This window comes from Lampetra fluviatilis, chromosome 49 (genome assembly GCF_964198595.1).
Source record: "Lampetra fluviatilis chromosome 49, kcLamFluv1.1, whole genome shotgun sequence".
Lineage (NCBI taxonomy): Eukaryota > Metazoa > Chordata > Hyperoartia > Petromyzontiformes > Petromyzontidae > Lampetra > Lampetra fluviatilis.
The window spans coordinates 5,894,907-5,910,289 of NC_136323.1; the positions used below are offsets into that span (position 1 = coordinate 5,894,907).

Below are 15,383 nucleotides of genomic sequence, written 5' to 3' on the forward strand. Positions count from 1 at the left end.
TTACCGAAAAAACCTAAGAGTACGTGTGAAGCAGTTAGCTCACTGCACACTGAAGCTGGTGTGCCCCCTGGGTTTGATTCCTAGCCGTGGCTATCGCAGCGTTGAGTGATATTTGAACCAGTTCTAGCCTTTGCTCTGACCTCCACCACCCACCATCACCAAGCAGCACTGCACCGGTGTGGTGAAGTATGGTTAAACAAACCCCCATGACCAACACGATATGGGAAGGCCTTCATCCAACAGTGGATTGACAAAGGGCTGCAAGTTATTTTATATATGCATACAATAATATAAAACAATAATTCTATATTATACAGCCATAATATATTTGTGTCGGGTTAGATCGCGTAAATATAAATGTGTCGTTAAATCCGCCACCACCCGACACAGCCTATTGGTAAGGTTTGTCACGTAAACAGAACATGACAATTCGTTACTAGCACAGCACACCGGTTGTGTGTTGGAGAGCCAAGCCACAACATTTACAATCTGAATACGACGTTTCGCCAGTAATTACAACTAGGATCATCAGGCGGACAGACAGATTTGTGGAGAAATCCTCCTGTTTCCTTCCTTAAATGGAGGGATAGATATGATGACGTCACTTGTGAGTCTACGTGTTATATTTATACGGACTCTAAACGTATACATTGTCCAGGTCAGCAAGTATTCTGGGCTACGTATATCTATAAAGTATGCAAATGTAAAGATGCATTGACTGTTCTTTTGCTGGCCTCATTGAAATTACTGATAAATATATTCATAATACATGCACATTTTTTTCGTCCATTTACTTATGAAAACGCACGTTTCTTTCTTTCTTACAGCCCATGCACTCAAAGCGTGTGAATACCCAGGGGTGTGGATTAGTGCTCGTGTAGAGAGGGAGAGTGTATCGATGCATCCATTTATGGGATTAATATTGAATTCTTAGCTCTTGACATATGCATGCAATTGCCTTTGCAAGGACTACTAATGCTCTTCAATTCCTACACGTATTCAATGGGAGCCGATGGAAACCCTTCCATACACCACTGTGGAGGCTGCTGCAGTGGCCACTATGTTGACAATAAGAATAGTTTTTTTTATCGAATCGTGACCATGATTCGAGACTATTCGTCACACTGCCGAATTGGGGTGCACGTGCAGTACACGTGTGGCACAAAGTGACAGCCTCATGCCAGTACAATATACAGTACTATATTATTGTTCATTGTTAATCCATTGTTGAATGTATAAAGTTAACTGTTTAATGTTCTTTTTTTAATATAACGGTTTTTACGATGTTCAATGTTTAGACTGAGTGTGTGTGCAAATTGAATATAAACTCTGTCGCTACTTTGCCAGACTCGTTAACGAGCTGCGTTAGTTTACAATTAATCTGAGGAACATTCATTTCTGATTTACTACCCTTGTCCTTGCAGGATTATATTTACGACGTTACAATATTCCTCGTATCCGCATCAACACGGAGTCCTATTCCACGTGCCCATCTGTAGAAACAACTCCTGATGTTTATCGCACGGGTTTTTGGCGGCCGTGGTTGTGTAGCGCCATGCGGTGTGTTTTCGGCTTGCACCGTGACGTCTTGCCCCCGTGAAGATCCCAAAGAAGCCCCTGGCATGTGGAGTAAAACGTTGGACATCATTCCGAACAACACGTGGTACGACACGAAAATACATCGGGGGAGCTCGAATACCTCTCGATATCTGTACTTTTGATTACCCGTGGGTAAACACGGATAAATGGATGATTTGGTGCCACTTATTTTGATTCACGCCAATTATCTTAAAAATGCGGATAATGAGATGATTTCGCCTTTTGGGAAGACCACTGATGGGGAAACCTCAACGTAGACGAGTCTGGATAACAGGATGGCAATGCTTCCACCTATCGGTTATTCGTCCTATGGGCCAGAGAGTAAGCCACTGTCGTCCGTGACCCTTCGACGGAGGAGGCACATAAAATCTACACGAACACTTTCCCGAAGCCCTCTCGTCGTGCCTAGCAGACCCTCGGCATTGGAATTTAGCTCCCGGACATGTTGCCATCATACGCAAGAATAGAATATAATTCCTTCTAGTCGTGAAAAAATATATATATTATAAGGGAAAAAATTAGGATAAAATAAGTTGCGTGTAATAGGGCTGCATTTAAAATAGCTACATATTTTTACTACATGTGTACACACACGCCATATGCAGCGATTTTAATGTAATTTCTTTCTTGAACATTATTGTAAGTTCTTGTCAAATAAGAATGCGGCCGTTTAAAAATGTTTTAGCGGCCAAATGTTTTTTCCTCCCATCATTTCAATGGTAAATGTGCGTAAGTAACAATACATGACTTTAAATTGACAATGCATACATGCTTGCTATAAAAAAACATGCTGCTATGAACTGTTAAACATTAACGTTCTCTCTCATGGCCCGCTTTGGCATTTGTGATTTCAATCAAAGTGCAATACTGCCCCCTCCTGTTCACAGCCGCTTATTAGACGCACGAAAAACCAAACCGTGCAAAACCAGTGGGTACCATCAGAGCTTGAAATTTGGAGCGAGACAAAACGCCTGTGGGCTCTCACCTGAATTGGGATTCCACGAACAAACCCAGCCAAATGTTGGTTACAGTCGCCCGTCATTAAAACCTGGTTCTCTTAATTTTGAACACGTGGGCTTTCTTAAACCATGAAACTGGTTCTTTAAGTGTCCTGAATTTATGGTCTCATTCACGCCGTCTCACCAATGAAAACACACATACACACACAGCCCACGATTTAAAATGAGTTGTTTTACTTAATTTGAGACTTTTAATATTTGATTTAAAATAATATGAAAATGTGTGCCTCGAGTGTGGATAAAGAGGCTTCTTGTAGCGACTTCGGAAGGAATCTTGTAACGTAAACTTGCGGGGGCCGTACTCTTGACACAGAACGATGGATGCGCCGATAGTAGTTCCTATTGTAAACTTATCTCGCTAAATGCCAATAACACAATCGGAATAAAAACAAGGAAGCGAGAGAGAGAGAGGGGGGGGAACAATAAAAACCCAAGAGTTGCAGGCTATTTGCGGTGAGATGGTGAAACACTGACACCTTGTGGAAATGTACCGAATTTGTATCTACAGTTATGATACGGTTCTTAAATGTTAAGCCATGATGGACTTGCAATCACAGTGGACTTTACAACCCAGAGGTCACCCATTCGATTCCATCTCCTGGCGTGGCAGCCGAACCAACGGTTCAAGTTCCTTCAACATGCATCACCTGTGTCCATGCAGCCGTTAAAATGGGTACACCACCACCACCAGAGCCGTCTGGTGGTGGTGGTGTGCACGGTGAATTGGGGCGACTGCCCCGGGCCCCGCTCTTTGGGGGGGGGGGGGGGGTTGGGGGGCCCGCGATTCGACATCAAAATTGTCAGACGTGATACGTCCGGTTTAGTTTGAAGGCGTTGGGGGGGCCCTCACTGTGTGAATTTCCCCGGTCCCCCGCACCCTCCAACCTATGGACGGCCCAGACCACCAGTCGATCGGCAGGCCACACACGTGTAGGAGGGGATAACGTGTGGCTTACCCCCCAGGTCTTGCAAGAGTATAAATCTCTACAGCTCCCCCCAGTGGAGGCCCATCCACAGGCAGTGACGCGAGCCACAAATAGCTGGGCTGTAACATTTACCGTTTATCGTTAAAGTGACGAAGTTTCAAGTTTATTTAACCAGGCAGTAACTCAAGCGAGCAGGACAGTCTCATTTGACCTGGCGTGTTAGTCTGCCTGTAGGGCGATGATTGCCATGCATAATCTCAAGTGAGTAAATTTTCAGTGTCATTTTCAAATTTTTACAAATCTGGACCATGAAGGCCAGCGCACAATAAGGCCTCCTCTTGCGAATGAAGTCGGGGGGGGGGGGGGGGCTCTCGATCGGTGGGTAGTAATGCCATTGTTGATTTATACTCCTGCAGTAATAATGAGGGTGACTGCCAAAAACGGCAAAGGCTCTACCGCTGGGCTGTGCCGCCCCTTGTTGATTTTGTTATTTTGTTACGGAAGGTGGGGGTGGAGGAACAATGTAACCAAACAAAAACCAGAAATAAAATAACATAAACGCGATGTCCAAGTTTGTCATTCTTGTTTTCTCCCAGGAGCAATGATTACTGTGTGCTAACGTATGTAAACATGATAGAGTTTTTTGGGATAGATGGCGGAAATACAAATGTGTCGTTAAACCCGCCGTCGTTAAACCCGACACAGCCAATTAGCGAGGTTTGTCACGTAAACAAAACGTGCCAATTCGTTACCAGTTCAGCACACCGATGTGTTGGAGAGTAAACCCACAACATTTACTATTCGAGTACCACGACGTTTCGCCGGTAATTACAACAACAACCAGCATCATCAGGCGACAGCCAGAGATGTGCACAAAGCTCTGTTATGGATATCAGTCGCGAAAAGCCTACGTGTTAAACTAATGTATGTTGAACTTCTTTTGCACAGTACATAGCCAACCGTGCTAATAATTAATTATCGTTGTTGTAGTATCCCGGCCCACATTTTCCCAGTTATTCATTTCTGAGTTTGGCGGCAAGAACGGGGATCATGTTAATGAGCAGCACTGGTAATTTCAAATGCTGGATCTCTCGTGCGGTGCAGAGATTACGCTTCCAATCCTCACAACTCTGTGTTTCAGACGACGATTGGTCATGCTGGGGATGGGAAAAAAATAATCATTGCTCACACTTGCCTTAAAATAAAATAAAGGATCCCATGCGGAGTTCTTAATTGCAAAACAACAAAAATGAAGTTATTTTAAATGTCATTATTTAAAATCTTGATGTTTGTAAACATATCAACTCATTATTAAAATATCACTTCTTTAAAAGAAAATAAGTTATTAGCCACTCTGTCTTCTAATTCACCACAAAGTGTCCAATTAGCACGATGCAATTCATTTGCACAACAATTAAATAACTCAAAAACACGAGGACACGTAGAAGTGCAGATACACGCAAATAAGCACCGATCAAAACGAGATGATCTTGGACTTGATGTAAGCCTTACCCAGGCCCACGAGCAAAGTGAGACAATTAAAACAACCGATGTTGCTGGAAATTGTTATTACTTAATGTTGCAAATCATCCAAGCCTGGAATATATTTGTCCCGCCTCGTGTGAAACTCCTCGCTCCGACTGGACTCTGCTTGATGAAATTCAACATCAATCGGTTGAGCTGATTTAGACTCCTGTGCTTACCGAATGACTCCAGTCTCTCTCTCACTGCCGTTAAGCTGCTTCCTTGTTACTTTTCGATTTATCTTCTTGGTTCTTTCGGTAAAATCACGTAGAAGGGAAATATTAAAATAATAAAAATTAAACATAAAATAATAAAATTCTCACGACGTTTCTTTTTTCTCTCACCTGAGGATGGCTGCTTGTGTTGTGGCCGAAACGTCGTGAGAATTTTATTTTATTATGTTTTATTTTTATTCTTTTATTATTTCCCTTCTACGTGACTTTACCGAAAGAACCAAGGAGATGGATTCCTTATTACTCTTCACCACTACTTAGCATGGTCACTGTTCTTATGAGCTCCACGCATCTCTGCCTCCACCCGTTTCGGGGACTCTTTCCACCGTCAGACTGTTTCCATCTCATCCATACTTTTTGTTCACGATCAAATTGCAACAGCAAATTATTTGGTGGTACTGCACTGACAGTGGTGCACAAGCACAACTAACAAAACAAAAACAAACATTCGTCAATCATGATGTGGCCTTAAACATCTAAAATTATTGATTGTGCAACATTTTGGACAATGGTCCTGCTTCGTAGCAGAGATGGCCAATGGCAGAGATGGTGAACAGCACAGAGAGATGCCTCTCTGTGTGCTCTGCTGAAGGGATATCGCCTAAAACGTTCCCTATGTCATACTTGTTCTGTGCAAGGCAGTGCTATTGACGAAAGGGTTGAGTCCGTTTAAAATTGTACGGCACAACATTGCTCTTCCTACAATTGTTCGACTTTGCAAACTTCCATCATCTGGTTTGCCAAGTTATTATGCATATATATTGTTTACGCATGGTGTACTATCACTGGTGCTCATAGTTTCTGGCTTTGGAACCCTCTGCCATCGTCTCTCTTGCCAAGTTCTTGCAATCTCAATCGATCCAAGAAAAGTGTTCATTTTTATCTGCTCTTAGTTGAAACGACACGCAAGAATGTGTAAAAAGCACAACGGCCTTTGTACAAAAAACCATCAACGTCTCCCGATGGTTTTTTTTGCACTTGGGAAAGCGTGCGCTTTTAGCACATTTCCACGTGAGTGTTCGAAGCGTTCTCTTCCCCTACGATTTGGCCTCTTTTCACTGCTGTGTAGCTTTTGGTTGTGAAGGTACTGTGACGGCTCTTCGGCGCGCTTTCGCGTCGCATCCCACGCACTGTTGGGCACGACGTCCGGCATGGTTTCGCCCCATGAGCCGGACGATTTCTCAAGTTCCCAATGTTCTCTCGGAAAAATAATATAATTTTTTTCACTTTATTAACTTTATTATTATTATTATTTCTATCTACGTTGACTTTACCAAAAGAACCAAAGAATAAGAAACCACTACCAATCATTTAATGACTTGATGAAGCAGGAAATGAAGCATAACAACAATAATATAAACAGATGCACAGGCAGACGTGAATGTATGTAAGTACGTTCAACTTCTTTTGCACCGTACATAGTCAACCGTGCTAATCGGGGGTGCCCGGGGAAAGACAACAACTAAGCACAGAAAGCAGTTCTAAAGAAAAAAAAAATGCAATCCAGATGTAAAAGTGCATAGCTTCCTAATATCGGAAGAGCGCTCCAGACGGCCGCAGAAGCGCACGTGAAACAGCACGGCGCAGTGACCGTCTTCGTTCGATGGCGAGCCAAAAAATAATGAAAATAATAATAACATCGCCCGGATGGACGGGACACTCGGGGTGAGAGACAAGCTCGCTGGAGAACCGCTATAGCTCCCACCTTTGCTGAGCCTCTGGTACTGCATCCACATCTGTCGCTGTAGGCGCTTGCTCGGGAAGCGCATGGTGCAGTGTCGCTCGGATCCGTACAGCGCCTCGGTCATGAAGCGGCTTCCGAAGTCGGCGGCCAAAGCGAGGAACTCGTCCCGCGAGCTCTCGGGACTCAGGGCTCCGATGGCCTTGACGAAGCCTGCGGTGCGGGAAAGGACGTCTTAGCCGGCGAGCTGGTGTCGCAAACGATGCAAGGGTCATTTTTTTTCACGACGTGGAAATTCATCGCAGCGTCGCTGCGACTAACTTCGCAAACGTTTAAACACGTAGTAGGCTTTCGCGACGCAATATTATTCACAATAAGGGTTTTTTGGGTTAGATCGCGTAAGTATTAATGTGTCGTGTTTTGTACTTTTATTGCATCGACTTTGTGAAAATATCAACGCGCGAAAATATTTAGCAGGATGGACGGCGCGATTATCGTGGACCGCGTTTCGCACGCTAGTGTCGCTATATTGTGGCAATTTTACAGGGCAAAGGAACAATCCACCACCCACCCTCCCACCCCACAGCCTCTTTCCACCTCAGCGATTTCATAATGTCATGATTTGGGTTTCCGCTTTGAGTCAAGAGTAAATATTTTTTTTGTCTCAATTCACCACCTCATTTGTATCCGGCCCTCATATTCTTCCGTCCCGTTTGTAGGGTTTTGTTCGCTGCATTGGCCAGAATATACCATTAGCGGATACATTTCCTGCAATCAAAATGCATCGTTTATCATGCGCATGACTCGGGCGTGTATCTTTGAGCGCAATAAGCGTGAGGCTCGATCGACACACATGTAACACACCTGCCAATCGAAATCTTGCTCAGAAACCAAACTAATTTTTCTTACTTATGTCATTGCAGTGAAACCTCGGCTTCTATTGGCTGCAGGGATCACGTGAACAAATTACGTTGAACATAAGCATTGCAAATAAACAACACATTAGATGCATTGCTACTTTTTGCACGAAGTTTTTTTTTTTTTGCACAAACTTCAGCACATTCGTCAAAAAGGCCGTGGCCTTCGCAAACAAAGTATATATTCTCTGACGTCTCGTCATAGCATATCTGCTTCGTTGCCTATTATACACGTTTCCTTTTAAGGCCACAGTGTTATTGACGAATGTGTTGCGCCTTTTGTTACGTGTTACTCGCTATTACATACATACACACGCAGACATTCGACAGCGTGCTCTCGCGTTTAGAGCAGTGGTTCAAATCCCAGTTGGGGATTAGCTCGGCTCATCATTCCTTCTGGGTATATAAGGTGAGAATTCTAGGTGGGAGGTCCGCAGCGATCGTTGTCATATGGATAGACTTCTCCCCTGCCATTTAAAGGAATAATATCCACAAATGTTCAAGGATTACCAATGAAAAATTAATTCTACTGATTTCGGCAAAGAGGAACTGTGACCTTTGACTTGACACAAACCAGAAAAAAATCCACAAATAAAGGCTCAGTGTCAATCAAGTCTCCGTGAGGCTGCAGTATAGGGTCACCACCTGTCTGGGTTTGATCCAAACAGCCCAGAAAATGGCATCTTTCGCAGGAATCGATTCGTACCTAGATACAGTGGTATTGTGTTTAACTTGTTTCCAGTATACTGCACAGTTCTGATAAACCTAGGCTGACAGACACATTTCTGGGGTTGTGGAAAAGTTGGCAACCTTATTTTCTGTCGTAAAAAATTCACCGCTGTTGACACTAGAAATAACTGGAAAGCACGCAGACCAGAATACTTGCCAGTTCTACTTGGCTTATGGTGACAACAAATTAATTCTGCATGTAATGAAAGGAAAAAAGTATGTTCACCATTAGCGCAATACATCTGCTCACTGGAAGAATATGCATTCTTTCAAAGGCGCCAACAGTTGGGAATGTAAAAAAAAGATGAAATTATGAGCGCCAGGGGAAACCAGTTGCAAGCGAGGGCACAAATACTATGTACGTCATAATCATGAATCTTAATCAGTGTTTTTTTGCAATGAAAAACTCGAACTTAATAAACAGAGTTCAGGATAACATAGGCACAAGCGTTTTATTGTGTTAAACCAAGAGAAATATGTCAGAGACCAGCTGCCAAACATTGTTAATTGAAATTGTCCCCTTAGTTTACAGTTCTTGAATTTGGACCTATGAAAATGTTTACCAATTCAATCGACCGTAACATGTAATCGAGTAATTTATGCCAAAAATAAGCTCTGCTGTTGTTTTGCCCCTAAACAAATCAAGACAAATTTCTCTTTCTCTCAAACATTACGGCCGAGACGTTTCGTCAATTAATTAAATTAATTAAATTAATTGACTGAACATTGTCATCAACTATTTCTTCGTGGTCCATGACTCAGCACTCTTAACCCCCCCCCACCACGCCACACCCTGCCTCCTGAAGACAGGAACACCCTCTTAGAAGCTACTTTCAGTACGATGAGGCTGATGTTGCCGATAACGTCACAAAGCCCTGTTTGTCACCTCCCGTCCAGCGGCACACGTGAGAACAGCGTTGATATTTTTTTCTTCTTGGTTCTTTCGGTAAAGTCACGTAGAAGGGAAGTAATAAAATGATACAAATAAAACATAATAAAATATTATTTTAAAATATTATGTTATTATGTTTTATTTGTATTATTTTATTAAACGTAATAAAATATTATTTTAAAATATTATTTTATTATGTTTTATTTTTATTATTTTATTACTTCCCTTCTACGTGACTTTACCGAAGGAACCAAGAAGATGAATCCCTGCAGTCACGAAAGCTTTAAATCGATATTTTTTTCGTTTACAACTATTTGCACGTGTTATCCGATTAGTTGGGTAATCGAATCGACAATCGAAAGAGTAATTGATTACGTAGATAATACAATGTCCGAGCTCTCCCAAACATCTGTGATGAGGAAGACCTCTCAGCGGCATGGAGACAGACGCCCTAAGGTACAACTATGGAGTGGGTCACAGGTCAGCGTGTACTCCTACATATTTTAGAAGCAAAACAAGAGAATGCCGTGAGCACCATCTGTCTAGGACAGAATAATTTACAAGTCAGGCTTTCATAAAAAAAAAAGTAAAACATGACCGATCTCACACCATACTAACCCATGGGCAAATCTTGCACAATGCCAAAGCAACAGTGCAATATTACAGGCAAGGTTTCGCCGCGTGTGCTGTCTGAAGTTTCCGCAATCTTCAGAATAATTGGAAAAAAAAATGTAACGGCCAATTAATTACACGATTTTGCAGAACGTGGCATCTGGCCAGTATCCTGCTCGTTGATATAGGTACACACATACACACACACCTGGGTTTGTTACCCCACAGGCACGTCTCCCATCGGAAACAAACACAATCGATGGAACGCGTGGATAAAACTTGCACAATTAATTGCCCGTGACAAGTTAATAGATGCAAAACAGCGAAAATCTGTTTGTGTTTATAGTAGAAAGGCGAAGGCGCAATACCTGCAAATTCCTGCTCGTGCCATCGCTGGCAGTCAGGCCCTCCACTAGAGGGAGTTCTAGAACGGCCCCTTCTAGAGCGTATATGTTGGCCTTTTCTTTCACCCTGACCAGACATCTGGGAAGAGGAATCCCTCACGCTTCACTCTACCGCACCTGCCAATCGACGGACTGTGATGCACTCATTTACACTGCTGGCTGAACAGAAAGGTGTCGGGGGGGAGGGATTTGAGAAAAGCTCCCAGGGTTGCCATGTGCGTATAGAACTTTACATGAAATATAAATCACGGGCATATACTCCACGGGGAAATACAATGGAAACACGAAATACAAACAAAAATGCCGACGTTGATTTCATTTGCGCGTCGGTAAATTCAAGCGTCAAGAGTGAATTTTCCGGCTCAAATCTGCATTGAGTCAGTTCTCGTCTCCTGTTTACAGCCGTGAGCCAGCGATATGAATTCCAATACCCTTACAGCGGGGGAAGGGGGGGAAGGGTGTCAGTCTCCCCATAGGACAACCCGCCGTTGACTTCCTCGCAAAGTGCTAACTCTTTTCATTGACCCCGGAGGATGATGGGGCTGATTAAACCTCCAAACCGGGTTTGAACTCGCAACCTTCCCGACCACGAGCCGCTCGCTCCACCGCTGAGCTGCCATGCTGACAAGACGTCTCGGAAGGGGTGGGCGCACCTGTGATTTAGTCTGACCTTTTATTTGTGTTTTCCCTAAGGCGAGGGTCCCTTCGTTAAGATCTCGAATGCATGAATGTCATTGAATGTTAACCGCAATCTGTCTCCCAGTTTGTGTATTGCAATTATTTCCATTTCGTGACCACGCGAAAAACAGGGGGCCCGGAAAGATTTCTGGAAGGAAAAAAAAGGAAGGAGCAGTTGCTGCACGATCGTGTTATACAATCCCCTGGTGGAGAGACAGCCGCAGTGGCCACACATGCCTCTTTACTTGACGCATATTTGCTATTAAAATGCAGCCTGTCGCGCGCTGGCCACAGTTTCTCCCCTTCCCTTCCCACCCCACCGCACCCCCCCCCCCTAATGAAATGAGCTGATGTCACATTGGTATAAATGCAGTGTTTGAGCGGAAGTCGCAGAGCGAGACGCTTGGAGGTTTAGGTTTAGGTGCAGCCCTGCAATTGTCCGCTCATGCCGCTTGCTGGCGGAACCTCAAATTGAGGAAGATATTTCTGGAGAGAGCCCCTCCTGGCGGTGCTTTGGTCTACTCTTTGACACTGGGCAGGCGTCTTGGAAGAGGTGGGATCAACCCGTATGTTACCTGCTGATCGGCTTTGGTTGCACATATTTGTACTGTTGTGCAGACAGAGGCAAGGGGGGGGGGGGATTTCAACAAGTTTTCCCCATTGTCTCAACGGATGGATCCAGCGATCTCTGGACGACAGGTTCAGTGTGCTAGCCATAACACGACGGCAACAACATTCGCGGAAAGATGGAGGTGATCAAATCGCATCGGCCTGCGTGTTGCAATGGGCAAAAAAAAGCATTGCGAATGTTTCCTTTGCCCGACAAATCCTTGGAAAAGAATCTTCACCTCACAGCAAGGCACCCCAGGTGGTGATAGGCACCAAGATCAATTTTAACACGTAGGCTTTCGCGGCCAATGTCATCCATATTTACGCCATCTAACCCAAAAAAACCTAACCCCAAAAAAAAAACTCTATTATGGATGAACAATTTTGTCACGCGGGAATTTTTTTTGCAGCAACAAAATTGCACACTCATACGCGAGTGTGCATATTTTTAGCAAATGCAATCCTAATATTACGTCAACAAAAAAGGCGGCGATGGAAACCGCCTCAAAGCCTCAGTACTTTTACCGCAGGTCTAGGAGAGCTTTGCTTAATGCTGCACCACGGAGGTCTCCGTCGGTGTTTTATTTTACACCTCATTTGAGAATGCTCCATTTTCATTCGGGCGGTGTTCAGATTCTGGTTCGTGTTGGGAGTGGTCCTACATCCGAGGCAGTGGGCAATCTGAGCAGCGATAATGCTGTGGCTGCTTTGGTCAGAGAGCCTTCCATTACACAATATTCTCAGAATGACAAGATGCACCAATAGTATTTTTTTTTACAATTTTATTTCTGTAATTATCATAATTGCGATCGTGATAATGCCAATTATTTAATCAGGAAAACCTCACCAAGTCCCAAGGCTCTTTTTTTCCAGAGAGTTTCTGCATTCAGATGTTTTGCCAATAACATTAATGAGTGTTTTGATTTATGTTGGGGAGGAAACTGGAGGAGAATCAAGTGAAAGCCCATGAGTATGAGGGTTTCAAAATTAGCACTGATATCTCCTGGCCACTTCATCCACTCGCCTTATGCCTGCAACACATGGCAAGCGCTGGTGTCGCCTCATCCAAGTATAAAGCAACTTCAACCATGGTTACCTTCTGAGCGACTTTTTTCAATTTGCTGAATGGCCTTCATCGTAAATTGTTTTAGTTGTAATTGCAAACAGGTAAAGGTGCAGCACTGCAATCGCTTACTCAAGACACTGTTGGTGGAAGTGCCTTCGCTAAAGGGAGATGTACAGAGCCTCTCTAGAGGGCGTTTGGCCTACTCTACCACGCTGGCCAGACATTTTGGAAGAGAAGGGAGCACTCACGCTTTACCCCATCAAAACACGTCCCGCCGATCGACGAAACTTGTCGTGCGCTCATTCATACCGCTGAATGGACAGAGGCAGGGGGCATTTAAAGTAATCGTCCATTGTCTTAACTGCCACGCCGGGAGATCGAACCAGCGGCCTCTGTTTTGCAAGTCCAGTGTGTACACATCACACCATGGCAGCATCCCCTTGTATCTGCAAAATTCTTTAATATATAGGGGGGTAGAATGAATCGGCCGCGGCAACGTGATAAATGGTGATAGTTTTGAGAAGCCTTCATCCACCAGTAGATTGACCATGGCTAATGACGACGATGATGGAAGAGCCTATCTCAGGAAACAGAAAATGTTTGGGCAATTAACCCTTTCCCATTCTGATGACGTACATGTATATCGTCAGTTTTTCTTCCAATTCCATTCCGATAATGTACGTATACGTTCAGAACGAAACCAGAAGCAAAAACTGAAATAAAATAACTGTATCAGTACCGAGGCTCCAGCAAGGCCATGCGGGAGGGCCGTGTGGTACAGCTCGGCGCCAGCCATCATAGAATCCATGTCGCTACGGTTCTTGGCGGTGAGAAACGATGTCTTTAAAAACAACGGCGCAATGCTTCTCTCAATAAAATTAAGGCTAACAGCTTGTGCGTTTCGAGATTGAGCGGTGAACGGCAACAAACTCTGAAACTTGCAGATCTCTCTGAATGGGAAAGGGTTAATTTTGGAGTGGAAGGGGAGGGGGGAGAATCTGATACAGATTATACCTGTCAGTAAATCTGCATCTGCGTTGTCCAAATATAGCTGATCCCAGGCAGTGCACATGCAAATGCATCGCAGAGCTTATTTTGACCGCAAAACGTAAGGAAATATTTTCAGCACACGTCAATTTATTGCCATGATTTGACAAGTAATAACACAGCACCGATCCGTTCCCATGTAAGTCGTTTCAATGATCCGGCAGATTTGTACATTGCCTTCCCGCCACGGTTATGCTAATTCCGAGCAGCAGTGAGCAATGCACACGCAACTACGCACACAAAATAAAGAAGTTAAATCATCTTTAAATGCCACCTGAGACGTTATAACTTTTGCCCGAAAACCTTCGGGCTCTTTTAAACAAACACCAAATAAGCCCTTCCATGCCTGCCACGGGGATGCTGCCACAGCAATTGTAACGCTCGGCACAACGGGCTTGCAGTCCAGAGGTTAGCGATTCGACTCCATGCCCTGGCGCAATGGGCAAGTTCATGAAATCCCTCCACTTCTACCCACCCAGTAAGATAGATGGGTACACCACAGTCAAGAGGCTTGGCAGGTGGGGTGAACTGTGAGTAAGCTCATCCTAAGTCAATCGCCTGGTATGCCGGAGGTCGTGGGATCGACTCCGACCCTGACGCCTGTACATTTTGAGTTTGCGTGTCTCTCTCTCCCCATGTTCGTGTGGATTTTTCTCTGGGTCCTCCGGTTTTTCCCGCCGCATTTGAGAAACATGCATTCAGGAGTTCTAGATTTGAAGCTTTCGTGACCGCAAGGATTCATACTCTTTGGTTTTTTCGGTAAAGTCACGTAGGTAAAAAAAAAAATGAAAACAACTAAATTAAATCACGACGTTTCGGGCGCAACACAAGCGTCCTTCTTCAGGTGGGGACAACGTAGTGAAAGCACAACCGCTTAAGTGTGTCTAAGAGATGGTTGTGACGAGGAATTATATAGTCGCGGGGGATGCTATAAATTTCGACGTGATAAGCCACTTTGTTGAGCAATCATTTGTGGCCAGGTTGCTTCTGAAAAAGAGCTGTAGAGCTCAGTGGGCCTAACCTGGTGAAATTAAATTAGTTTAGTTGCTAGTTAAATTTAGTTTAAAATCTTCTGTAGACGGGATCTCCAAGACATCCCTCCAGTCAAGGCCCTTCTGCCAGCAGCGGTGTGAGCAAGCAATTGCAGGTCTGCACTTTTATCTTTACCCCTTTCCTACAAAATATCGTGCTATTAAAGCTAATAAAAGTATTCACTCGGAAGAGCACGAGAAGGTGGTAATATAGTCATTCCTATGGTGGAGGTATATTACAACGAACATTTTGTCGTGAGAATTGTTCTTAAACCTACCTCTGAGCTAACAAAATAGAACGCGCTAAATGTTGGAACACTTGAATAATTCATTTGTTTGACTTTGTCGGTTGATGGAGGGTTCTTAACAACGCACATTTTTAGTCGGAACATTGCGTAGCCTGGCCATAAAAAAAT

General features: G+C 44.0%; 1 protein-coding gene across 3 annotated transcripts in view; it reads right to left on the minus strand.

The window, feature by feature from the left end:
• Positions 1 to 15,383, minus strand: part of LOC144948497 (astrotactin-2-like) — a 469,552-nt gene that overhangs the window by 58,645 nt on the left and 395,524 nt on the right. For all 3 annotated transcript variants that reach the window (XM_078878014.1, XM_078878013.1, XM_078878015.1), the window contains one exon: positions 7,007 to 7,195. In XM_078878014.1, the coding sequence (XP_078734140.1) occupies positions 7,007 to 7,195 (189 nt within the window). The remainder of the gene's footprint in view (positions 1 to 7,006; positions 7,196 to 15,383) is intronic.